Source organism: Protopterus annectens, chromosome 6.part0 (assembly GCF_019279795.1).
Source record: "Protopterus annectens isolate FY-2018-M chromosome 6.part0, PAN1.0, whole genome shotgun sequence".
In the NCBI taxonomy this organism is placed as follows: Eukaryota; Metazoa; Chordata; order Ceratodontiformes; family Protopteridae; genus Protopterus; species Protopterus annectens.
Window position 1 is genome coordinate 434,235,893 of NC_056737.1, and position 27,656 is coordinate 434,263,548.

At 41.2% G+C, this 27,656-nt stretch overlaps 1 protein-coding gene across 1 annotated transcript in view; it reads left to right on the top strand.

Moving 5' to 3' along the window:
* The window catches only part of IVD (isovaleryl-CoA dehydrogenase), a 1,038,753-nt gene that overhangs the window by 270,148 nt on the left and 740,949 nt on the right, over window positions 1-27,656 (top strand). Inside the window, exon 4 of the mRNA XM_044073537.1 lies at window positions 20,579-20,748. Coding sequence (XP_043929472.1) covers window positions 20,579-20,748 — 170 coding nt within the window. The remainder of the gene's footprint in view (window positions 1-20,578; window positions 20,749-27,656) is intronic.

The window sequence follows — 27,656 nt, forward strand, 5'->3', positions numbered from 1 at the left end:
GATGTGAATATCCAGTGAGATTAGTTTATGGTCTGATCTTACCAGTGAGGGATACACTTCTGGTCTGGAGCATAGAGTCCCCATGTTGGTGATGATCAGGTCCAGTATGTTTTCCCCTCTTGTGGGAGTGGTAACAAGTTGTTCCAAAGTATTTGAGTTTATAAATTCTAGGAACCTTTGGGCTAGGGTGTTGGAGCTAGAGTAATGCTCCCAGTCTATGTTTGGGTAGTTGAAGTCGCCCAATATAATGGTGTTTGGAGAGACCTTCATATTTTCCAGTGTTCTCAGGAAGGCCGAGTGGGGTTCCTGGGTTTGGGAGGGTGGTCTGTAGCAGGCTATAAACTGGAAGGCAGTTTTACACACTGTTAGTTGCACATGGATAGTCTCTGATGCTTCGTGCTTTGCCACCAACCTGGAGGTGTGGGTATCTTTGATGAATATCGATACTCCCTCCTTTTGTGGTTCGGTCCAAGTTTTGGGGCGAAAAGCATGGTATGAGGTATAACCTGGTAGTGCTGGGGTGCTCTCGGAGCCCTGAACCAGGTTTCTGTTACTCCACAGATATCTATGTTCTCCATGCTAAGGAGAGTTTCGAAAAGTGCATCTTGAGGTTTAGACTTCTGGCGTTGAGTAGCATTACTCTTAGTTTCTTATCCCTTGTGATACCTATGGAGGTGGGTTTGTCTTTTGAGCCTTGCCTAAAAAAGGCACTATGGGGGTAGCAAGAGCCTTTGCCAATATCCGAAAGCCCAGGGGTGACAGGTGCAAGCGGTCCCTAGCGAAGCATCGTGGCTTGTCGAGCATATCATCCCAAGCTGACAGGCATTGGATCCCCTTTGCATCACACCAGTACTTAAGCCAGTTGTTGAAATTGATCATCTTGTCTTCATATTGTGGCATCATTCTTGGTGAGGGTAAGATGCTACTGAAGGTCAGGGTCATACCGGCCTTAGCTACATGCTCAGAGAGCTCCTTTATGTCTCTTTTCTTGTAGTCCAGGGAGATACGTCTCAGGTCATTCACACCAGCATGGACAATGACTGAGTCATATTTGTACTTGCCTTGGAGTGACCTGAGTGCTTGTGTTATGTGGCGGATCCTAGCGCCCGACAGGCTGCTCACCGTGACCCTCTCCTTGTTCAGCCTGGTGAGCGTGACGTCAGTGTGCCTGACGATAGAGTCACCTATTACAAGTGTATCAGGTGTGTTGTTTAGTCTTAAGGGCTGTGACTGTTCGGCACACTGGCTTTGTGAGATATGTGTTGCACGTGTTTTGTTTTGGGGTAGCGGCTGCTTGGGTGTCTGCTTTGGAGGTCTCTGCTGCTTCGGCAGATCTTTATTTAGAGCCTCCGAGTATGTTTTTGTGTGATTATGTGTTTGGTTTGCTGTTGTGGTAGGTCTATGTGAGACTGGAATTGTAGTGAGTGTGGTTTCCTTCTCCTCCTGACTGGTTATGCCAGTACTGAGTTGAGAGAGCTTAGCTTCCAGTTTGGCTATATGGTTCCATCTTTCACATGTGTTGGAATTTGTTGGAAGGAGGAGAGGGTTGTCTGTGTACATGAGGCAGTTGTAACATTGCTTCAAGATTCCCAGATTCACCAACTGGACTGGAGAGGAGATTGACAACTGGCCTTTGGACATGCTAGAATAATATTGGGAATTCCTTAATAATTGAAAACCAGGGCCAGTGGAGAGTGAGGGTGTAGTGCTTTTAATTTTTAGTGCTGACTTATATAATTGCTTTAGTGAGCAAGTGCTAGGTAACTTAAGTACAATGTGTTACAGGTAACTTAAATGCAAAAACGACAAATGGTAACTTTCTTTCAAGTGAAACAAAGAAATAAGTACAGTAAGCAATGCAGATATCACTAGTGATCCACAGAAGTGCTGAGAAGCCGCGTATTAGGTGGAAATAGCATTCCAGGGAAATAACAGGCAAACAAACAACAAGCATATAAACAAAGCTAGATTCAGCAGGCCTGGATCTAGTCTATGCTACAGCAAACAAGGTGTACCAATTTCAGTAAGATACAGTTCAAATATTCAGGCACTGTAAACCTTTAACCAGAAATTCCCATCTCAGAAGGGCAGAGTCCAGCCTCTTCTCCCACAAGAATGCAGACCACAAACCTTCTTAATGTAAAATAACTGGCCTGAAGCCCAAGTGCTTAAACCAGAACTAATACACTTTAAGAATAACAGACACTGGGCTCTCAATCAGCAGTTCCCAACTTTGAAGGATGAAAGCTACCTGTCCTGCCACCACAGTGCATGCCACAAACCTTCCTAATGTAAAACAACTGGTCTGAAGCCCAAGTGCTTAATCCAAAAGACTTAGAATGATAGCTACACTTTAATCAAGTTACTACCAAGCAGTAATAAATACAGTTGAATACTTTAGAGAATGCCTGGATTAGTGCTCAAGTTACACAAACAAAGCTAGATCCAGCAGGCCTGAATCCAGTCTATGCCACAGCAAACAAGGCGCACCAACTTCAGTAAGAAGCAGTTCAGATATGCATGCACTATAAGCCTTCAACCAGAAATTCCCAGCTCCGAAGGGCAGAGTCCAGCCTCTCCTCCCACAAGAGTGCAGACCACAAACCCTCTTAATGTAAAATAACTGGCCTGAAAGCACAAGTGCTTAAACCAGAATTAATACACTTTTAGAATAACAGACACTGAGCCCTCAATCAGCAGTTCCCAACCTAGAAGGATGTAAGCTACCTGTTCTGCCACTACAGTGCAGACCACAAACCCTCTCAGTGCAAAACAACTGGTCCGAAGCCCAAGTGTTTAAACCAAAAGGCTTAGAATGAGTTACACCAAGCAGTAATAAATACAATTGAGTACTTTTAAGATGATGCAAAAGTAAAAAAAAGTAGGTAGAAACACAAGTACAGTAAAAGCAGATGAATTTTTTTTCTGAACAAGTGCTGAGATCAAAGAAACAGATTTGAGTGCTGAAACTAGAAAACTGGCTAGTTATAAGAAAAAAAAAACTAAGCTAGAAGGCTTCCCTCCAACACAGAAGGGCTTGGGGGCTCAGAAGCCTACACCACTTAACAGGAAAGGCAGGAAACAAGCTTAATTTTTTTTTTCTGTTTCCCAGATGCTCTTTTTGTACACAGTAGGAGTGCCTGAAATCAGAATATGATCTCACTGCACTCAGTTGAGTGTGCAAATGAGATGGGCCCAGAAGGAGTATCCAAACACAAATTTACAAGAGGGGCGGGCAGTTGCAAGGCCACTAAGATTAACACCAAAACAAAAACAGGGAGGGTGGGTGAGACTAACTGAAGAGCAGAGTGAAAACTTCCATTTCAGTTAATATTCCTTCCACACAGTTAAAATCAATTTAAATGCTGTATTTTTTTTTTTTGGAAAAAAAAAAAAAAGAGCAGATAAAGGTGCTTAAATTCTCTTATACGTCGAGTTGAATACAGCAAGTTCTTAGCCAGCCAAAGCTGAGGTTTTTAAGCAGAAAATATTTCACACTGTACCACTTAAATAGGCAAGGGCAGGAAATCAAAGAATGTGACTACCCCCACACCTGTAATTACTAGCAAATAACAAAATTCAGCAAACACTGACTAACTTCCAGTTCAGTTAATATTCCTTCCACACTGAAGAGCAGAGTGAAAACTTCCAGTTCAGTTAATATTCCTTCCACACAGTTAAAATCAATTTAAATACTGTATTTTTTGAAAAAAAAAAAGAGCAGATAAAGGTACTTAAATTCTCTTATACGTCCAGTTGAATACAGCAAGTTCTTAGCCGGCCAAAGCTGAGTATACCTTTTGAAACGCAACTGCTTAAACCTATTATCATGCAAATACTTAATGGTTGGTTTAGTGTAAGGATAAAGAATTATTGTGTTCTTGGTGTGCTGGATTATTCTGTGTGGTAGCAGTTTGTTACTGTTAAGGAAGGGGGTGTTAGTAACCGATAGAAGGCATTAACCTATCCTGGAAAGCACCAAGTGTGTGGCTGTGTGCAAAATAATCTTGAACCAAGTAACAGTTACTTTTGTTTAAGTAGCACTGGAAGGCATTACACAGGACCAATGCGGGTAAAGTCCTAGAGAGCCAGTGGTTGTAACTTCAGTCTTTAACTGATCAGTATAGAGGTTATTTTGGTATGACGAGCTGGCTATTATCCAGTGCAGCAGTGCACATTTATTATATGATGTTAAGGCTAATTGCAGTTTGCATATCATTTGGTGGTCAGTGGTACAGATTGACAGAATGCACAGCTCTCAACCTTCCATCTCTAAAATGAGGAACACCCGCCTTCATAATGTGGAACAAATGGGCAAAATGTGGAACACATACTAATGGCTTATTAACAATTTCAGCTAGGAAGGTCATATGATGGTTAAAATATGCTGGTTTTACTTATAAAGAAGATCCTTTAATGAATTAATATGATTAATTTCTATTTACCATGGATTTCACTTAAAAAATTCCTAACACTGAATGTGTGACTGACTCTTTCAATGTGGAAGTTTGAGGAACTTCGAGGAACCTGAACTTTTTAAGACCCCAAATGAGGTACATTCCTCGTAATGAGGTACACTTGAGAGGTATGACAGAATGTGACCCTGATCATCACAAAAAAAAATATGGCAGTGGATTTGCACTAATACACCTGCTCATCACATATAATTGTTTTGCAGTGGTATGGATATGTATTTTGAATTGAACTTGTATAGCTTGCAAAATAGCTTTGCCACCATAACGTTTGTATCCTTGCAGCCATAATGTAAATGCACAATATAAGTATACTTTGTGCAGCAGTCTTTTGTTTGGACAGTGTAGTTAGGAAACAGGCAGAAAGAGCTCTGCAAAGTTTGAAAAATGTTAGTGTTGCACATAACTAAAGATTGCAACTCAAAAGGAATTTTAACTGTTGACCTGACCCAAAGACAAGTTTACACCCACCGTAGGTGCAACTAAGATCCGAGTTTGGAGACATCTTGGTATAATCTATGAGTACAGAGCATGCAGCAAAAACAGTCTGTCCCCAAATTACTTCAAAATCCACAGTATGAATTAGAGGCTCTAGAGCTAGCCATGGAATACATGGTGATTGAGGCAGCTTAGAGAGTCAAACAGCTTGTGGTCAAAGTAAGCAAAATCAGAAAGAGACTAAAGCTGCAGAAGGGAAAATGAAAACTGGAAAAAATAAGAGAAAAAATGGTTTGGTTGTAGGAGAGGGAACAGGAGCAAAAAAGAAAAGAAAAGCAGTATCGGCACAAAAAAGAACTGTTCACCTTTCACCACACATTAGTGATTGTCAGAAGGTAAAGAAACCATTGGCAAGAATGATGCTGCATCAGGCATCACTGTTGTTAGGCCTGAAATTGTTAGAGAAGCATTAGGTATCTGGGCAGGCCACTTTAGTTAGGGCCATTAAAGGGATATCTTTACAGGTGTCATTGAGAGTTCACCTGTATCGCAAGGGAGGTGGGCAAGGAGAAAAGTAGATGGCAATGTTTGATACTAAAAGATTGTTATAATAGTTGATGACTTTGACAGTGCTTTGAATACATGCAGTTGCATACAGCCAGGCATGGAGACATTCATATGGGGCAGGCTGTAGTCAGTTGGTCCACAAATCTACAGTAGAGGCAGGTGATGTGGCTCGTTCAGGTAAAGAAGTAGAAAATGGCAACAAGCCTGTATTTGAGTCAAAGCTGTTAAGTTACTGGGCTTCTGTGGAAGGGATTACTGGAGGGGAAGTGGTGGTGGGTGGCAACAAGCCTGAATCAGACACATTTATTGAAAGGCATTAGACTTCCCTTGGAAGGGGGTTAGGGGTCCACAAAGAGTTCGAGGTAATTCCATCAGTTGTGTCCTACCTTACATAATTTGAGACAGCCAAGGAGATTTCTGATTTTTGTAAGTAGGAAAATCCATATACTGAAAAAAGGGTTTAGTTTACAGAAAATGTACTCTTGAAAAAAGTCTGGAGGGGAAAGTATTAACAGCACTTGGTAGCCCCATGGGCCTGCTTTCTTAAAGCCCCATGGTATTCCCTTTTTCAGGCCATTTGGCATAGAGTGTACAAAGGGAGGTTTAAGCAAAATTGTTATTGGTCAGGGATTGTAGAAGACTTGAGAGGGTAGTACAGGACTTGTGAGCAGTGACAAAATGTTGGCAAGCCAGGAGAGAAAGCTAAGTCTGCTTTGTTTCCTTTGCCTTTTATTGAGGAAGCATTCCAAGTGATAGCCTTGAGTGTTGTGGAACCACTTAGTATCCCAAGTGCCACAAGTAAAAGGTATATATTGGTTGTAGACTATGCTACCAAGGTACCCTGAAGAGGTTGTTTCATTTTGTGTTGAGACAGAAAAAGTGGTGAATGCTCTATTAGAAATTTTCATCAGGATGGGTCTTATATGGAAGATACTGAAGGACAAAGGAGCTAACATTATGACAGTCCTGCTGACTTGTTTGTAAAACACTGCAGAGTAATGCAGTTAAACGTTATGCTTTACCATCCGCAAACAAATGGTTTGGTGGAATAATTGAACTGTGCTGTCAACACTGTGCTGAAACCATTTATGTGTAGACCATTTTAAATGGTAGCAGAACAACTACCTGCACAGCTCCTTTTTGCATGCAGAAATGTGCTCCAAGATTCCACTGTTTTGGCCAAATTGTCTGGTCTGATAATTGTCACTTGTCCAGGAATATGATTTTATATAACAACTGTTTTCCACCAAATGTTAACCGATATTAGTACTCTCTGCTTTGGATTGTTTTAGCTAGTGCTAAAAAGACATTACTAGAAAATAGATGAACTGTGCTCCACAAATGTTATCTGTCTTTCTAGCAACTATGAGATTAGTTCATGGCAAAGAAAAGATTTAATTAAATCTGATTCTCTTAACAAATCTCTAAGACTGTTGGTTTGGCCTAAGCTTTCTGCAACTCGGATTAAATTAAATAATTCGTAAACTTAAGTTTGAACAATCATTAGTTTTTGTATTTAAATTCCGTCTCCCAATCATCTTTATTTGTTTTCCTTCCTGATCTGTTATGCCTATTAGTTTTGACTATTCATATATGAAGTCTAGACGCACTCAGTACATAGGCTATAGTTTTTAATCATGTTTATATCTTGCATTTTTCTTTTCCAAAAGAGAACTTTGCTGCAGATGTTGAAATGTTTTAATAGTTTGCTTGTTATGCTACTCAGACTGTTTATTAAGAAATTGACTTGTCTGTATTTTATTGACCGAACAACCATTAAAAAGTTAAAAAAACAAAATTCCGCTGTCTTATCCATTTCATTTGCCTTATGGTTACTTGGTAAGGGGGGTCCCTAGACCTAATTCATCATGAGTGACTGGTGACTGCATTTGCCACAGTGAGTCTGTAGTGGAGTATTTGTTGAATTTCATACCTAACCTTAGGGAACTCCTGTATGGGAGCCCTGTATGGGACTATCCAGCACAACCACAACAGCAACAACATGTACAGTGTGACAGGATAAGTTCATAAATGTATAGGTTTCAACTAGGCAAACAAACTGTTAAGTCTTTTGAAGCCTAGCCATTATGGTCACACTGGTATGCCCAGCTAGTTTCTCTGTTCATAAGGGATGTGGGGCTAGGCCTGGGGAAAATTTGTGGTTTCCCAACCATTCATCTTGGTTAGATTTGAAGATAGCAAGGGACATGCTTTGCTTTACATAGAGCTGGTTTGTTTCAGAGGTGGTGAATACTTTGTTATCTATCAACATGACAAGTCCTGTTTGTTGCTGTATAGATTTTGATTCCTTGATATTGTATTTGTGTTGAATGTACAGTACATAAAGTAGGACTGGCACAGTTACAGCTTTGTATGCCAGTCATAGCTCACTGTATAGGAGTCTGTAGGAGACAGAGAAGATAGACAGGATTTTTAAATACTTTGGGTGATATTGAAGCTCATACCCAAGATTTTATGAGGAACTGCTGGAGTTTTTCAAGTTGAGTTAAGTGGTTGAACATGTACATACTGTATGGCAGTATGAGGGATGAGTAGAGAAGAATTATGACCTCGTTAGACTGCGAAGGAGATACCTATAGTAATAAGTTGGGTGAGGTAGAAGGCTTTCTCAGCAGCAATGGATATGTGGTTGTCAAAGCAGAGTTCATTATTTATGCAAGTTTGTGGTATTCATGGTCTGTTTTAAAGAGGTGTTGTTGACGTGGTAGGTGTGTGAGAACTCCCAAAATTATACAGTGCCATATTTTGCAGTGTTCAGCTTTAGACTGTGATCCTAATACCACAAGATGATCTAATTGTCTTTGGGAAATTGATGATAGTTCCAGGCTTGCAATCTTCCATGAACATGGTCAGACAGAGACCTTTAATGTCAGATTTCATATCGCATAAAGAGATTTCAAATAGAAGAGCTCCACTGTCAGAAGAAAAAATTCAAGCGAGTCACATCTGCCTCAGGTGATGAAAAACTTCTTTATTTGCAGCTAACCAGATTACAGCAGCATGTTGGCCAAGATGATCTCAATCTGATCAGCTTGGTTACTGACATCAACTTTTATACTTTCCTGTTACTAGCCAAAATAGCTTTTGTTACATTTCTAACAGTTGACAGTTGGCTATGAAAAACATTTAGGATCACAATTTACCTCAGAAAAGAATGTTTTACCTCAAAACCACAGCTAGTGTGGAATGTTTACCTCAAAACCACAGTTAGTGTAGAACGTTTACCTCAAAACCACAGTGGTAGCTGGAATTTTCCAGAGCCTGCCTCAGTAAATTAACTCTTATTCAGAAGTATAGAAAACAGGTGTTATTCAAGTTCATAAGCAAACTACATCTATCATAGATAAAGCCCATCTTTAATAAACATGATTCAATGACCTTTTCTTACCAACACTTCAGCAAATAGCATATTCATCTTGCTAGATGGGAGAAAGAGACAAATAATAATATGTTTTAAAACTTTTTCTCTTAACATTTCCCCCCTCAAAACACTTTTATTTGTCTTTTTATTTCAGCAATATATGGTAAAAACTTAAGCTTTTCTTTGCATACATTACTTCATTTGCAAGACAAACTTTTAAACTTCAGAACAATTGCAAAAGTCACATTTCAATGTATTCACTTTCACCAGTCTGTTGCAACTGCTGGTACATCGTTTTCGTAACAGCAGTATCAACCAGTCTTTGTAGAAGACCTCTGATACAGGGTATGCAACAGCAACCACATACCACCACGATAGCCACAGCGACTCCGACGGACACCAGGAGACTGCTGATGAGATGACTCCATTTTCCAAACCACGTTCGTAGAAAGTCTGTAAAGGGATTATTTACCCCAGAGTTCTCTGCCAATTCTTCGGATAACATCTCCAAACCTTTCAAAGCTTGAGTGATGCTCCCATCAGGGGCAGTGTTATTCGGAATATATGTACAACAGAAAGTCCCAAACATCCTGCAAACTCCTCCTTCTTTGGCCAGGAGCATATCCAACGCAATTCGATTCTGCCATGCCACCTGCGAAGTGGCCTCCAGTTGTTCAGTAATACCTTTCAATGCATCTTTGGTATAGTTCACAAAACGCTGCTGGTTATAGAAAATGTAGTTGATCCAGTCCATATTCTTATTGGGTTGAATCCAGACAAAGATGGATGCAAAACCAGCCGCTATTTGGTTTATTGCTTTGTATTCATCAGGCATGCCTCTTGGTACGCCAATGCTATCGATGTAGACACTGCTATCGAAGGATTGCTTCGGTGCCTCTCTTTTTCTCTTATTCAACCACTTCTGCTTTATTTCAGGTTCTCTTACGAAATTGCTTGCTGGAACTGGGAAAATGTAGAATGGCAGAATTAATTTTGCAAGTGCACAAGTTCCCTTCCAGGGAATCGTAAGCCTTGATCTGAGTTTGTTGTCTCCACATAACCACCATATGTCTGCCAAACTATGAGTTTGGTTCTCCAGAAATGGATTCCCATTGCCATTCACAGTAACATTGTAGTAATTCTGTCCCATATTGCCATAATTCTTTCCTGTGCCATCTCTGGAAATGCACATATACGAACCTGGATAAGAAATCGCTGTAGGCGGTTTCTCAACTTTGCTTATGACTGGAAAACGCTGGATTTCATCTTTGCATTTAACTCTGTTTTGTTGAAGAATAACTTTAACAGACACGTCAGATTACCTTCAGCTTGCATCAATGGGACTGTCGCTAGTTGCTGTTTACCTTCAGCACAAGAAACACAGTTCTCACGATGTGCCTCTCGGGTACTATATCTAACCCAAGATAACCATTCATTATGGTGTATGAATCCTATCTCGAGTAACAACTGTTCTTCCTCTGTGAAGGCAAAATTTGCTTTACTTGTAGCATTTTTAAGGCTTTGCACTTTAAGTTGGAGGGTCCCCAAAGGATCAGTTCCAACTGGAAGAGATACTCCGATTCCATAAACTCCTGAATCACTTTCTTGTGGTGACACGATGGTTATAGTAATCACTTCAGTACCTTGGAAATGCGCAATTTTTATTCTTTGTTGCCTGCTTTTATCTTTCTCCGGTATCACTGCACCACTTGTTTCCCATCCGTTCACATTTGTTGACCACCAAACATTTGACCGGGATGCACAGTTTCTATTGCACAAGTATTTTGCAAGAGTAAGGAAATCATTACTGTTCCATTTAGCACAGTCCAAAATTCCTTCACAAAGTTTTACCTTGAACATAGTAGTAACACCTATTTGCGCCTGCAGCACCACCATTCCTTTTTCTCTCACAACTATTCCTTCTCGTATGGACATATTTACTTTCGCCACCAAAATCATCATCATCACGCAACAGTTCAAGTACCAGTTGAACATGGCCATCCTTCCTTTGTAGTCAGACTTTGCATTCAGGGGTCCGATGGAGTCTGACCAACATCAGTGGTAGAAGGAAAAGTCTTAAGTTTTTTACAGTGGGTGATATGAATCCACAAAGTCCTCTCTGCGATCTTTACAGCCGTAGGTGTCGAGATAAGTACTTGATATGGGCCTTCCCACCTGGGGGATGACCAGTTCTTTCTCTTCACAGTTGGATCCACACCCAGTCCCCGGGTGCCATGCTTAACAAGGCTTCACCTCTGGAATCTGCAAAGGAGTCATTGGTTACAAGAGACTTGACATTTAGCAGCTTCTTCATATAATCCGCCAGATCCTCACCCCCCTCACGTTCCACTGGCAACAATCCTTGCCACTGCGGGACGTAATATGGTCTCCCAAACAAAAGTTCAAATGGTGTAAGTCCTTTGTAGGAGGGTGAGATTCGCATGTACAGGAGTGCCAATGGAAGGCACGCAGTCCAGGATCTATGCGTTTCTGCCATCAGTTTGCGGAGCTTATTCTTCAGGACACCATTGTGTCGTTCCACCAGTCCAGCTGACTGCGGATGGTAAGCACAATGGTACTTGAGATCAATTTGAAACACTTGACCCAACTTCTGCACAATCTGGTTTACAAAATGAGACCCATTATCACTGTAAATGCGTCTTGGTAAACCGAATCGGGGAATTATTTCTGTTGTCAAAAGCTTAGCTACTGTGTGTGCATCAGGATGCTTTACTGGAAAAGCTTCTACCCACTTAGAAAAAGCATCAGTTATAACTAGACAGAACCTTTTTCCCTCTGAAGGTGTCAACTCAATAAAGTCCATACAGAGTGTGTGGAGTGGATATGGAGGGGTAGGGAATGCCTGCTGAGATTTTTTAACTCCCCCCTGAGCATGATACTTTGCACATAATAAACAAGATAAACAGAATTGCTTTGCATAAGTTGAAAATCCTTTACACCAAAACACCTTAGACACTATTTGAACCATTGTCTGTACTCCTACATGGGCAGGTCCATGGCTAACCAATGCAGCATACCTAAAAGGTTTGAGGGTAATACCATTTTGCCATCTGATGCCCTATACAACCCATCCTGTTGAGTGATACCATATTTCACCCAACGACATTTTTCTTTCTGTGTTGTCAATGTTTGCATTACTTTTAGTGTCTCTAAGTCTAAGAGGTGTCTGGGCTCTAAATCATTGTCATGTAAAAGCAAATCATTTTCTTGAGCTGCCTTTTTTGCAGCCATATCAGCAAGGGCATTTCCCCTGGAGACAGGATCTTTTTTGTTAGTATGTGCGGAACATTTACATATCGCTATCTGAAGTGGTAATTGCACTGCATCTAACAACTGTAAAATTAAATCTCTGTGATTTATTGGTTTGCCTGTCGCAGTAACCATTCCCCTATTCTTCCATTGTTGAGCGAAAACATGTACAGTAGAGAAAGCATACTATCTGTATAAATTGTCACTTTTTTACCCTCCCCTAAGGTACAAGCTCGAGTCAAAGCCACTAACTCAGCTGCTTGTGCAGAATAAATGTTTGACAATCCTTTTGCTTCTAAAACTTCAGTTTCTGTGGTGACAGCATACCCTACTAGTGTTTTTCCTACAGTGTCCTTCTTTGCTGATCCATCTACAAACAAAACGAGATCAGAATCTACCAACGGAATATCCGTTAAATCTGGTCGGGGAAGTACTTTGTCATGAATGCTCTCTAAACAAACGTGTGGAGTACCTTCTTCTGGAGTCGGCAACAGTGTCACCGGGTTAAGAGTAGTACATCTTTCTATGGTCATATGTGGCTGTGTCAGCAGCACCGTCATACACGACAAATGTCGACTAGGAGATAAAAAGGTTATCTTATCTTGCAAAAGTATAGTAGCTACTGAATGTGGAACTCGCAATTTTAATGGGTGAAACAAAATTAATGATGCTGAGGCTTGCACTGCCGTGGCGGCTGCCACTACAGCTTGAACACAATGCGGCATTGCCCTTGCAACAGGATCTAATCTGGAGGAATAAAATGCTATCGGTCTCTGTTTATCCCCATGTACTTGTACCAGAACCGAAGTCATATATCCTCCCTTACAATCAACCATTTGTACAAACTGCTTAGAATAGTTCGGAAAACCCAAAACAGAGGATCCTGCTATCAATTGCTTAATTCTATTAAATGCTTGTATTGCCTTATCTGTCCACTGTATATTACTTTTAGCTGCCATGGGAGTGTCATAGATCAGTGCGGTCAATGGCCCTACTTCTTCAGCATAATTAGGAATCCAACTTCTACAAAAATTAGTCACACCTAAAAATGACATCATCTCCCACTTAGTCGTAGGCATAGGTGCTTCAAGAATTGCTTGTTTTCTTTTATTTTCCAATTGTCTACCTTCCTGCGAGATTAAATAACCCAAGTACTTTACTTGTGCTTTCCACAATTGTAACTTCTCTTTATTTACTTTATGTCCTTGCTCAGCTAAAAAACTAAGAAGGGCTAGGGTATCCTTTTTACAACTTTCCTGTGTGGGTGAGGCCAATAAAATATCATCTACATACAACAGAACCTGGCTTCCCTCTGGGGGAACAAACTGAGCTAAATTCGCAGCCATTTCTTGTGCGAATATTGTCGGACTCTCACAATAACCCTGTGGCAATCTGGTGTATGTGTATCTTTTACCTTGGAAAGTGAATGCAAACCAAAATCTACTCTCCTTGTGTAGTGGTATGGAGAAAAAGGCATTGCTTATATCTATGACAGAAAAATATCTGTGCTGAGGTAGACATGTTTTGCTGCAGCATTGCCCTCCCTCCGCTGAAAACAGGATCTGTGGAAACTCGGACGACATTCCGTCAACAAAAAATAAAAAAAAAAAAATAAAAAAATAAATCATTAAGTAATGTATAGGGGTCAGGGACTACCGGTGCTCTTGGGATCACAGCTGAATTTACTGCTTGTAAATCCTGAACCAACCTCCATGACCCATCCGGTTTCTTTACAGGAAACAATGGAGTATTGCAGGGTGAATCTGGGCATTCAACAAGAATTCCTACCTGTTTTAGCTGTTCAGTAACTGGTTTAATTCCTTCCTCCGCTTGCTTACTTAGTGGATATTGGTGCTTACGAGGTCTAAAACCTGACTTTGCAGTTATACAAACTTCACCTGCTGTTTTCATTAATCCTACATCTCCTTTACCTTTTGACCATAAATCTACAGGCAAGGCACTTAATGCACTGTCTTCCTCTTGAGTTAGGAGGATTTGTCATGCCATTTCTGTTTTGTCATCCCTGAGGTGCACACTTGGTTGTGCCCAAGTCACCCAATTTAATCTTTGTACCTGGGTCTGTTGATCTTTCAACTGACTTTCAGACATTGTGTTCCAAATCGTTACCTTTTTTGCCAAATCTACCCAATGTGTCCCCACTTCTTTAGTAACTGAGATATGTGGGCTATAACTTGACCGATATAAAGAACTCATTTCCTTAGTCAAAGTACAGGTTACTACTGTATTACCTTGCATATCCCAAAACATATAATTCAAAATTATCCTTGCACACCTGTGCTTAAAGAATTATTTTTCAAATTCTTTATCTGGACCAGGGGCCTTATAGAACATTGTACAATGTAAGTGCGCCGCAACCTGTGGTGACCCGCTCCTAAATTTACTTAGAGCTAGATTGATCAACTCTGTATCAACCCTCCCCGGGCCATCTGAAATCAAGTCTAGGCTATACCAGTAAAAACAAGTCTTGTACTTCCTGTACTACTAAGCCATCCGCTAACCTTTTTGCCTCAATACTCTTAGGTGTGGGAATTGCCTCTATTCCAAACATATGCATCAAATCTCTTCCTAGCAAATTAACTGGACAAACTTTTGATATAATTACCCTACACCTAACAGTTTGGTTTGTTTGCGGATCTGTGAACAATAGAGGATGAGACAGTGGTTCCTTATAGATTTTCCCGTTTGCTGCTTTTACAAGGACAAACTCATCTGTTTCACAGTTCGGAGGCAAAACTGCTGGACCCAAAAGTGTACGCGATGCACCTGAATCACATAAAAATTCCACTTTTTGTCCCTCAACCAAAAACTCTGTCATGGGTTTCTGATCTACATGCATAGCAATACCCAAATTTGCCAGGTTTATGACTTCACAGTCACAATCCCACCCTTCCATTAGAGTGTTTCTGACATTCATTGTAGAGAGTGTCTGCCTCTTCATTATCCCCATAATGAAGATGGCGCCTTTCTTTACTATCATATAGTCATGCGGAGCCCTTGTTTGTAAGCTGTGGGGGATGTTGCCACTCTTCACAGTCGGCAGCGAAGTGCCCACGTCTACCGCATTTAAAACATTTTCCACGTTTTAACCTTTCCCTATAGGCTGAATGTCCACCCGGTTCATTTAACGTGTCCCATTGCGGGCCCCCACGTTTTTTTACGCCACCACGGCGCCTTTGCCCCCTTTGGTCCTGTACTAAGAATATCCCACCATCATCCCCTACTGCCAACACTTGTACTTTCTTTTTTAGATTAAAATGTCGCTCAGCATGTCGTGCATATTCAAACAAAGGTTGCAGTCTACATGTTCTGTGATCTACCATGTGCTTAGTAATAAAACTACTTATCGGAGCCTTACAACCTTTAATAAAAGCATTTTTCAATTGCTGTTCATACGGACTATCATTAGTCTGATCCTGTGGAATCATCATTCCACAATGGTTATTGAACACTTCTGTCAATCTTACAATATAGTGATCTACAGATTCATCATCATTTTGGATGCACTGATTTATTACTGCCCAATCTGCTCTTGGACGCCACTTATCAGAAATTCTCTTTAACAGATCAGTGACTCATGTGTCTTAACACCCCAGAATTATGCTTTAATGTAGTGCCGTCATCTGCCTTACATGTCCAAGTACCACAAACTAAGTGCCAATCTGGACCTAAGATTTGTCGCACTACTTGTTCTACTTCTAAACCATTTAGATGATAACTTAAACGCATACCAACTATGTCCTCAGAAAACTTTTGAAAATTAACCTTGGGATGAGGAATACCATCCGTAGTTCGTTTTATATCCTCTCTAGCCCAGGGATGATAAACTAAAATAGTTGGTTCTTGTCCAACATCTCCTGCTTGTGGGTTTGCAACTTGTATTAAGGGAAGAGCTTCTGAATGGTCAGGAAGTTTAATAGCCCAACGTCCTTGCCCTGCTGGTCCTGACCTTAACTGCATAGGTTGGTCTATCTGTTGCAAAGCAACTTTAGGTACTACAGGAATTTGTGGGTAAATTGGAGGGGTCACAACATTTCCTTGAGCAGCTAATAACCCACCCTGCTGTACAGATCCCACATAAACAGACTGATATTGAGGAGGTTCCCCCGGTATGGCAGCAGCAATTTCACCATACGGTGGGGCGGTTGCTTGCCTTTGTACTGCACAAACTTGTGTGCTCATCCTCCTTATCTAAAAATAAAGCTACTTTCCCACTTGGCACCAGTGATCTCTTTTGATTTATTTTCTCTTTTTCCTGACTGTTTTTCATTTATAGCTCGTTTATTTGCTTCTTCTAACCATTTTTGTGCTTGGGGAAATCCCAATTGTCATTGCTTTTTAGTTCTAGTTCCTGCATCTCTTTTCAAATCTCTAACCAATTTTGCACAGGCATTCTTATTCAGTGTACCATCAAAATAATATTTCAACTTCCACTTTCTCAAAAATTTAACATTATTTTTGTTTAAACTTTTCATATACTTAGCATCAACATTTAAACAGGCATCACTCTCACACTTGCAGCAACTTGAACCCATGTTTTCCTAGATTTCTTATTTTAGGACTGTATATTTTAGGACTGCATCAAAATTATTTTTACAGGGCTTATTACAAAATGGGGCTATCTTAACAGGGATCCTAACAAAATAACAGGTAATCCTAACAAAATAATCTTAACAATTATTCCTACCCACCCTTAACTAAAAATAAACCCCCTGTCGGCAAGGTTAAATTAAATTAAAAGAAAAAAAGGTATTTTTCATCCTACCTGAACCAGATGAGACTCCGTTTCCCCTTTTGATTCGGAAACCGTCCCTCAGGGCCGGCCTGTTTCCAACGACAAATCAGTCGGAGGGCTTTCCGTTGAGGGAATCTTAAGATGAGAAACCCTCACCTGCGCAGGTTTTTCGGTCTCTCTGTCGGTCTGATCCATATCTTCGTAGAGGTTTCCGGTCCAAAGGACCAAAATGTCAGAAGAAAAAATTCAAGCGAGTCACATCTGCCTCAGGTGATGAAAAACTTTATTTGCAGCTAACCAGATTACAGCAGCATGTTGGCCAAGATGATCTCAATCTGATCAGCTTGGTTACTGACATCAACTTTTATACTTTCCTGTTACTAGCCAAAATAGCTTTTGTTACATTTCTAGCAGTTGACAGTTGGCTATGAAAAACATCTAGGATCACAATTTACCTCAGAAAAGAATGTTTTACCTCAAAACCACAGCTAGTGTAGAATGTTTACCTCAAAACCACAGTTAGTGTAGAACGTTTACCTCAAAACCACAGTAGTAGCTGGAATTTTCCAGAGCCTGCCTCAGTAAATTAACTCTTATTCAGACGTATAGAAAACAGGTGTTATTCAAGTTCATAAGCAAACTACATCTATCATAGATAAAGCCCATCTTTCATAAACATGGTTCAATGACCTTTTCTTACCAACACTTCAGCAAATAGCATATTCATCTTGCTAGATGGGAGAAAGAGACAAATAATAGTATGTTTTAAAACTTTTTCTCTTAACATCCACACATGGTGAAAGTCTCTTGGGGGGTGGTGTCTGTCTGAAAGGCAGTTGGCAATCCATTTTGCTTACATAAGATTTCTATTAAATTTGACCAATTTGTCAGTGATGCCTGAGTAGGATGTAGTGCCTAAAGCCTCAGTTGAATTGAGGTAAGCTGTATGCAGGGAGTTACCAATTAGTGCTTCTGTGACTCTTTTTTTTAAAGAAGTAATTTAGGTTTAATAGACCTAACCTACCTTTTACAAAGCAAATTGGTTAGGGTCCATTGAGTGTGTGTTCCCCAATTCCCTGTTAGTCAGACCTATGTTAATATATTATACATCTTGCAAAGGATGTTAGTGAAGCTGATATATTTATAGTTGCTAGGGTCGATAGTGAGGTCTGCCATGTGGAGGAAAACTACTACAGTTGCTCTCCAGGCTTCCATTATGTATCCATAGTAGAGGCTGTGGTTGAAAAGTGTTGATAGGAGGTGCTTTATACTCACCAGGAAACAGACTGGTATGTTATTTGAACCCACAGGGCTTTCAGTCTTGGAGAGCACATTGTTTCTATTGAGCGGTGATAACTGGGAGGGGGGTTGACTGTTTACTTTGTACTAAGAAGTTTGGAGGTGAAAGAGTGAAGTTGGAACTGAATTTACCTGCAAGGATGTTAACTAATGTTTTTGGAGATAACCTTGATGCTGTGCTGGATATTATCTCTGAGGTTCTTTACATATTTAAGAGACGTCTTGTGGTTATCCTTTGCTGACATAGTAATTTTAGTTTGCAATTTATCTGCAGAATTTGCTCTTGTCCCAATTCCTTTTAAGGCTGATTATTACACTTTTGATTTTTTTTTCTCTTTTTTAGAGCAGTGAGCTTTTATGTTGTATTGTGCAATTTGTTTATAGCCAAGTTCCACAAGAGTGGTTTGCTTATCAACCCAGCATCATGTTTTTGGTGAATAGGAACATGAGCCTCTAGTCTATACATTAGCTGAAATAGATGTATGAAGTTTGGGTGTATGCAGTGGTATTTGCTGTAAGATCATTGAGGAGTGTGGACTGTTAAACTGCCTCAAATCATCAAGCTTGAGAAAACTGGCCTTGGGTGCAACTCTAAAGACAGCTGGGCAGCTCATTGAACTGTACTGGGAGTGTGTGGTGAAAAGAAAAAGCATGGTGATCTGACATGATTAGCGGGAATATGACAGTGGGTGTGGACAAGGTCAAGTATGTTGGTACCTGTAGTGGAACAGGAGGGAGTTTGAAGTGATAAATTCAAATACATTTTGAACACAGATGTGTGTGTGTATATATATATATATATATATATATATATATATATATATATATATATATATGTGTGTTTTTTTTTTTTTTTTTTTTTTTTTTCCCCAGAGGTATAGGTTTTCCAGTTTATAGCGGAGTAGTAGTAGCCCTTTAGAAAAATGGTATTTAGGTTGATGGGGAGAACTCTTCTTTAAGACATGCTGCATGTTTTGTAGGTTTCATGGCTGTGGTTCACTACTTGCCAGTATGTCAGATGAGGTCTTGTTTACTATTTGGATATGAAAGAGTTTGATGTTGATATGATTGTTTAGTCTAGAGTGATGGCATTTCAGTTAAAGATAGACATATGATCATCAGCATTGCTGGTATCTACACTTGCAGAACAAAGTTATGGTTAGGCAGAGAATCCCAGGACTGAGTGCTGTTAGTGCTCCGATATCAGGTTTCAGTGATAGTACAGACATCCATATTTTCCAGAGTTAGGAATATCCTGAGGCAGGGCATTTTCGTATTTAGGTTCCTAGTTCTGTGTAGCACTACATTTTAATTTGCCAGATTTTAATTTATATTTACTTGTTTGGTAGCCTGAGAGACTGACGCCTGTACATGACACTATGGGAGTAGTTCCTCTATTAGCCAATACATAAACTATCTGAAAAGATAGGTGCAGACCATCCCTAGTGAAACAGGTGGGACTGTTTTCCATCCCCCTCTAAGCTGACACACAGTGATCCCCTTAAGAAGTAAATGTGCCTGTTATTAAAGTCAGTAATTTTTTGCTTATATTATTGCATTATTCCCTAATAGTAAGATGCTGCTCAAAACTAGTTTCTTTCCAACTGTAGAGACATACTTGGAGAGCTGCATTTTGTCCATCTTTATATAGTCTAAGGAGGTGCCATATAAGTCATTCATGCACAAATGAACATGACCAGGCCTTATTCATACTTCAGGTAAAAGAAATTGTGTACCCTGATGACATGGCAGATTCTAGCACCATAAAAATGCCTGTAGGAGGAAAATCCTTCTTGCCGACAACTAACTGCTTTGATTTAAGGGTAGATTTAATGATCAAATATGAAATGAGAATTTTGATTTAAAACGAGGGTGTAGCCAGAGAATTCCATTTTGTACTCACGGTCTCTTGTTTCATCCCTCAAACCATCCTGGCATTAAAAATGGTCAAATTTCACAAGATGTTGCCCCCCCCCAAACTCTTAATAAATGCATGCAGCATTTTCATCTATTCCCTCTATACCTACAAAATATATAATTTTCTGGATTAGCAATCCTGTCTGTAAGCAAGCTGTTTACTTGCTGTTTGAGGCATTAATTTAGGCAGTCACAGAAATAAGCATTTCCTGAAAAATCTACAATTTTCTAAGTGGTGATCCAAAAATCCACTCTGTAGAGTACAAAGAGTATACCTGGCTGCACCCTTGATTTAAAGCTAGTCAGCTTAAAAACTTTTTTTCTGACCTATGTGTGCATATGTATTATGAACAACTGATATATACCTAAAACTTCAATTTTGGTATATTATTGTAGGTCTTAGTGGATCAGGCTGTGTTGGAAGAACTTTTAGTGCAGGAGATGTACTTGAGTTTTCTCTTGGTGTGTTTATTTTCTTAGCTGAGTATGGAGGCTCTGGCATGTCATACCTGGATCATGTGATTGTTGTGGAAGAAATCTCCCGTGCCTCCGGAGCAATTGGCCTAAGCTATGGTGCTCATTCTAACCTATGTGTCAACCAGCTTGTACGAAACGGCAATGAGAAGCAGAAAGAAAAGTATCTGCCAAAGGTAAGATAAATGTTGAAAATCCTAGAACAGAGAGTCACTGTCAACATTGTTCGTAAACTGAGATGGCAATAAATGACTCACATTTATTTGATAACAGGGTACATTGAATGTTGTAGTCTTTGATCTGCGACCCTTGACCCATGCCACTGCTAAAAGTAAAACAAAAAAAGGAAGAAATATACAAGACAGAACAGTGTTCATATGCAATCTGAATACAAACACTCCAAGAAAAGTTGCAAAGGATCTCTGTGATCAGAAATAAAAAAAAACTTATCTATATGTGCTATACAAATATGAAAGGTCATTGCTAACATTATTTTGTTCCAACACAAAATGCCTTGATGAGTATGGGCAACTGGACATGCTGGTATGATTTTGTTTTTAGTTGGTCTTTTTCGCATAATGTAGTCTGAGTCCTTAGCAGGGCTTGAGATTATTTTGCCTTGCCTTGCTGAATTGTGCCAAGTCTTGTTTGCATTTATGTAGAATATTGGCAGAACATAGGTTCATAGGTAGGTACTAGGCTATCAGCTATCGGCCTCTACTAAAGCCAAGAATACAGCATCCATGGGACCAGATGACATCCCGGGCTGTGTACTACATGAACTACAATGTGAACTGGCACCTCACCTAAGTGTCATGTTTAATCATAGCCTCACCTCAGGTTTCGTGCCCACTGAGTGGCGCAGAGCTACAGTTATCCCAATTCACAAGGGGGGATCCACCTTGGATCCCGGAAACTACCGTCCCATCAGTCTGACGAGCCTTATCTGCAAGGCCATGGAGCGTATTATCATGGAACTTATAAACAAAGACATTGGCAACCTTCAAACACTGGACCCCACCCAGTTTGGGTTTGTGAAGGGCCGATCTTGTCTCCTGAACCTGATCGACTTCTTTGAGTCAGTCTCCAGAGCCATGGACAAGGGTAAGGTGGTCCACACAGCCTATCTAGACCTTGCCAAGGCCTTTGACACCATCCCCCACTCTGGAGTCATAGATAAACTTACTAAGTTGGGCATTAATCCCTATGTCACCCAATGGGTTGCTAAATGGCTTACTGATAGAACCCACACTGTAAAAGTAGCCGACTCCAAATCCAGCTCCAGACAAGTGACAAGTGGAGTACCTCAGGGTTCAGTCCTGGGGCCGCTCTTGCTTGGCATCTGCTTCTCTGAAGTACAAGTCAACACTAAGGGACTCTGGCTAACAAAGTTTGCAGATGACTGCAAACTGGGAGCCATTATTGAATCCCCAAATGATGTGGATACTCTACAAAAGGGCCTTACAGAAACAGATGCTTGGTGCCAGAGCCATGGGCTCAAGCTCAATGCCAAGAAATGTATTGTTATCCCCTTTGGGAAAAAACATGTGTCCATGAATTACCATATAGGTGGCAGTACACTAAACACAGAAAGTGTGATAAGAGACTTACGGGGTGGACAGTGGTCTCACCTCGATAACCACATTGCCACAGCAGTCAGGAAATCCTTCTATTTGGCACACCTCATCACGAAGGGCTTTTCATCCAGAAAAAAGGAGGTCATTGTCCCACTGTACTCTTCCCTCATTAGACCCATTATAGAATACAATGCCCCATTTGGTATGTACCTCTCAAGACATCTGCAACAACTGGAAAGGCCTCAGAAATACCTCACTAAAAGAATCACAGGCCTAAAGCAGATGCCCTATGCTGACCGCTTAAAAACTCCAGCTATACTCTGTGCATATCGTCTACTCAGAGGCGATCTCTGCTTAACATACAAGGCCATGTCAAACTCAGAGCTGTTGGACATGCTACACTTATCAGAGCTACACGCTTCAGGGATCTAAACCTTGTCATCACAATAACAAAACATGTTGGAGGGATAGGTTCCTGACCCAGAGACTCCCCAGACTCTGGAATAGATTGCCCATACATGTCAAGCAGAGTGCCTCTTTGGACCTCTTCAAGAGGAACCTTGACGATTGGATGGGAAAAAGGAAATTCACCCCAGGGATCACGTCAGTCGCCCTGCTAGACAGGGGTCCAGGAAAGTAAATAATGTGGGAAGAAATAGCCAGGGAATTGTTATGGCTAGGCTTGTATAGGCCCTAGGGCTGATAGCCTAGTACCAACCTATGAACCTATGAACCCAAGGGTCTACGTAAGCCTAGCCAACAAGGTTCCCTGGCTTACGCCACCCAAGAAAGTTATTTTCCTGTGCCACTGTCGAGCAGAGACACGGAAGTGATCCCCGGGGTGTGTTTCCTATTTCCCATCCACTCATCAAGATTTTTCTTGAAGAGTGCTAATGAAGAACTTTGCTTGACATAGATGGGTAGCCTGTTCCAGAGTATGGGAAGTCTCTGGGATAGGAATCTATCCCTCCAGCATGTCCTGTTTATTGTGGTGACAAGGTTTAGGTCCCTAGAGCGTGTAGCTCGGAGGGATTGGGATTTCTTTAGGTGTAGCATGTCCAACAGCTCTGAGTTTGACACAGCTTTATATGTTAGGCAGAGATCACCTCGGAGTAGGCGATATGCTACGGAGTAAAGCTGGAGTTTTTTAAGACTGTCAGTGTAGGGCATTTGTTTGAGTCCAGTAATCCTCTTTGTGAGGTACTTCTGTGGCTTTTCCAGCTGGTGCAGATGTCTTGTGAGGTACATTCCAAAAGGGGCGTTGTACTCTATAATGAGTCTAATGAGTGTCGAGTAGAGGGGAACGATTACCTCTTTTTTTTCCTGGATGGAGAACCCTTTTATGATGAGGTGTGCCACATAGAAGGACTTCCTGACTACTGTGGCGATGCGACTATCAAAGGAGAGACTACTGAATAGGATTTACTGCTACATTTGTAGAATCTTTCTAGAGAGTATCTGCAACTTTCCTCCAGTGACACACTTCTTTTTTAGGTTCTTTTGTTGCAGGCAGTTACTTCAACTGCTGCCAAGTAATGCTTCAATGAAATTTATTTGAAAATAGGCATCACCTTAGCTCCTCAGATTACTTATTTTCTATCATTGCTGTCAGGTGTCTACACTCATAGGTTCATACTAGGCTATCTGCCCTAGGGCATTTATAAGCCTAGCCAGAGTGTGTTTGGCTTTCGCCACCCATTTTAAATTAATTTTGCTATGCCCTTTTTCGAGGTTAGTATACTGTGCCTCTGTCTAACAGTGACACAGAAGTGATACCGGGGTAAACCTACGATCTCCCATCCACTCATCAAGATTCCTCTTGAGGAAAGTCAATGAGGGACTCTGCCTAATCTGGACTGGGATTTTATTCCAGAGTGAAGGGAGCCTCTGGGTTATGAATCTGTCCTTCCAGCATGTCCTATTTATTTCAGTGCTGAGGTTCAAGTCTCTGAGTAGCTCGATGGGATTTGGATTTTCTGAGGTGCAGCATGTCCATTAATTCCGGGTTGGACATGGCTTTATACGTCAGGCACAGATCGCCTCTGAGCAGGCGGTATGCCACTGAGTAGAGCTGGAGTTTCTTTAATGGTGCAGCATATGGCATCTGTTTGAGCCCTTTGATCCTCTTGGTGAGGTACTTTTGGGGTCCTTCCAGTTGCTGCAGGTGTCTGGTAAGGTATATCCCAAAAGGGGAATTGTACTCAATTATGGGCCTGATAAGGGATGAGTAAAGAGGCACGATGACCTCCCCTGATCTAGATGTGAATCCCTTCATGATTAGGTGGGCTATATAAAATGTTTTTCTAACCACTTTGGCCACGTGGTTGTCAAATGAGAGATTGCTATCAGCTTGGGTCCCCAGGTCCCTAATTACTTCTTCTGTACTTAATGGATTATCACCTATGTGGTAATTTGTGGGCACTTTGTTTTTGCCAAAGGGGATGACTATACACTTTTTGGCGTTTAGCTTGAGGCCACGGCTCTGGCACCAGTTGTCTGTTTCTATGAGGCCCTTTTGGAGGATGCTTGTGCCGGCTGGAGAGACGATTATGGCGTCCAGTTTGCAGTCATCTGCGAACTTGGTCAGCCACAGTCCTTCCGTGTTGGCCTGTACCTCCGAGAAATATATACCGAACAAGAGAGGTCCCAGGACTGAGCCTTGTGGGATGCCGCTTGTAACTGGTTTGGTGTCTGACATGGCTCCAGCAATTCTAACCATGTGGGTTCTGTCCTTGAGCCAGTTTGCAACCCATCTAGTGACATAGGGGTTTATATTTAAGCTAGTGAGCTTATAATGCCCGAGTGGGGTATTATATCGAAGGCTTTTGCGAAGTCCAGGTGGGCTGTGTGGACCACCTTCCCCTCGTCAATGGCCTTGGTGACTGTTTCAAAGAAATCGACCAGGTTTAAGAGGCAGGATCTGCCCTTAACAAAGCCGAACTGGGTAGGATCCAGTGTCTGTAGGTCCCCAATATCTTTATTTATGAGATCCATGATGATCCTTTCCATAGCTTTGCAGACCAAGCTAGTCAGGCTTATGGGACGATAGTTTCCAGGATCCGTTGAGGCACCATCTTTGTGGAGAGGGACCACTGTTGCTGTACGCCACTCTTTGGGTACATATCCTGTAGTAAGGCCGAGATTGAACAGTAGTTTTATGTTTGGGTTTAGCTCTTCTTGGAATTCATGTAGGACGCAGCCCAGGACACCGTCTGGTCCCATTGATGCTGTGTTTTTTGCTTTGGAGAGGGCGGCTCTTACCTGAGCATCTGAGATGTCAGGGGGGCAGAACTCTGCTGGGATAGATGTTTGCCCTTTTGGTGGGGAGGGGGGGGTTTGCACTGAACCTGTCAGCTAGGATGTTGGCAATGTCTGTGGGTTTGGTGTATTTTTTGTCATTTTGGACCAATTCTGAGCATGTCTGGGAATTCCCACCCAGGTTCCTAACATAACTAAAGTAAGCCTTGTGATTATCCTTAGTGTCCTGTGCAATTTTTCTCTTGAAGCTGGCCTTAGACGATTTTATGAGTGCCCGTAGTTTTTTGCTAATACTGATCAGAGATGCCTTCCCTTTTTGGGATTTTGCTCTATCATGTAGTAGCTTCCTCCCTCTATTGTATAGTTTGTTTATGGCTGGGGTCCACCAGACAGGACGTCTGCCTTTGGAGGATTGGGTCTTGGTTTTATTTGGGATTCATGATCCATGCATTTATAAAGGTGTGGGTATCTTTGACGAATATTGATACTCCCCCTCCTTTTGTGGTTCGGTCCAAGTTTTGGGGCCGAAAAGCATGGTATGAGGTATAACCTGGTAGTGCTGGGGTGCTCTTGGGAGCCTTGAACCAGGTTTCTGTTACTGCACAGATATCGATGTTCTCCATGCTAAGGAGAGCTAACTCTTGAGACTACGAAGTAAAAAAGCTGTGAAATATTCAAAAGATTAGTAGATGTATGGTGCCAGGGATGGAAAAAGCAGCTGTGAACAACAATGCACAGTAAAAGTGCTGTGTATTCCAAAAGATTCAGTAATTTCCCTGTTACTGCCATTCTGACAGCCATCCCAGTGCTTCATGTCTTGTGCTGGGTTTCCTGGCACTATAGTTCTCCCACATTTGGCCCAGTGCCCAAATTTAAGCCAGGGCCAGCAGGAGAACCTAAAGGGATTCTTAGGGGTCCACTGTCTTTTTTTAAATGTATATACTACACACTTTCCTCACCCCCTTCCTTTGGACCATGCCTCCCCTTATGGAGTGTCATCAACGGATGCGCACCCATCCCTCCCTTCTGCTCTCAGTCACCTGAACTACTCAAATCAGGGTAGCCTGAGCAATAGTCAGGGCTCTCACCCTCTACACCACCCGAGTTTCTTAACAGATTCAGTAGATTTGGGAGAGGCGACAAAAGCCTACAAATACATTACTGTTTGGTTTCACATTGTCCTGAACCTTAAAATGTGACATGCAAGTCTATACAAATTTCTAGTGAAAAGTATTATAACAGTTATTTTAAATTTAAAATGTGCTGTGAGAGGAAACAGAGCAAAAGGAATGCCACAGACTGGGAGGAAACAGGTAAGCTGTGTTTTTATTATGTGTGGCAATGTTAAGAATAATTTTGTAAGGAGAAAAAGACTTATGAAAAAGAAATTTGCACGTAGGGCATAGTTTTCTTTTAAGTAACACGTCACCAACTGTTGCATCTCTAAACTGCATAGCTTTTTCTACGTACAGACAAATGCTAGTCATTGAAGTTTATATATTTAGACCCTAAATGAATTGACCAAGGGTCGCCTGGTCAGAGAACACCAGTTACCTGCAAGGAAGAAGGATATGTTTTTCTTTGAGGGGCAAAATCCTCCCACACTCCCTCTTTAGCTGTGCCTCTACACCACAACTTAATAAAATCAGCTCAAAATTTGCATCATATCAGAAGAGAGGACACTTGTGATGTACTTTCTACCAAGTGATGCTCAGCCTCACAACCTTGTCCCATGCTCTTGACTAGCCCCTTAATTTGTGGAGTTCAAACTGATAACATCTTCAACACTGCTTAACATTCAACTCTGCTTAACATAATTGAAGAACTTGTTCCTTTTAGTGGATGCTGACACATCAGAAACATTATAGAGAGTCCATTCTTAAAAAGTACAGTCAGAGAACGGATACGTAGGACAGTATTGGTGGGCCCATTCTGCCGTACACTTCACATGTAGCAGCTTAAATGAGAGAATGCTTAGTATCAGATCTGCTGTTCTTTTTGGAGTAACCTGCCATTACTTGTGGTATGTACTGATGCCTCCATCTCCTGGATGTACAAACAATTACTGTGCAGATTTTTTTGCGTAACATGTTCAGGCAGCTATAGGAGGATACTGAAGCAGATAGTGGCAGGCTGCTGCGTCATTCATGCAAGGGAAACTGATAATCTTGTAGTACAAGTCAGCAAATATAATGTTAACAGATTTCTAATTTTTAAGGATCTAGGCATTCTTAGTGGCACTACATGTC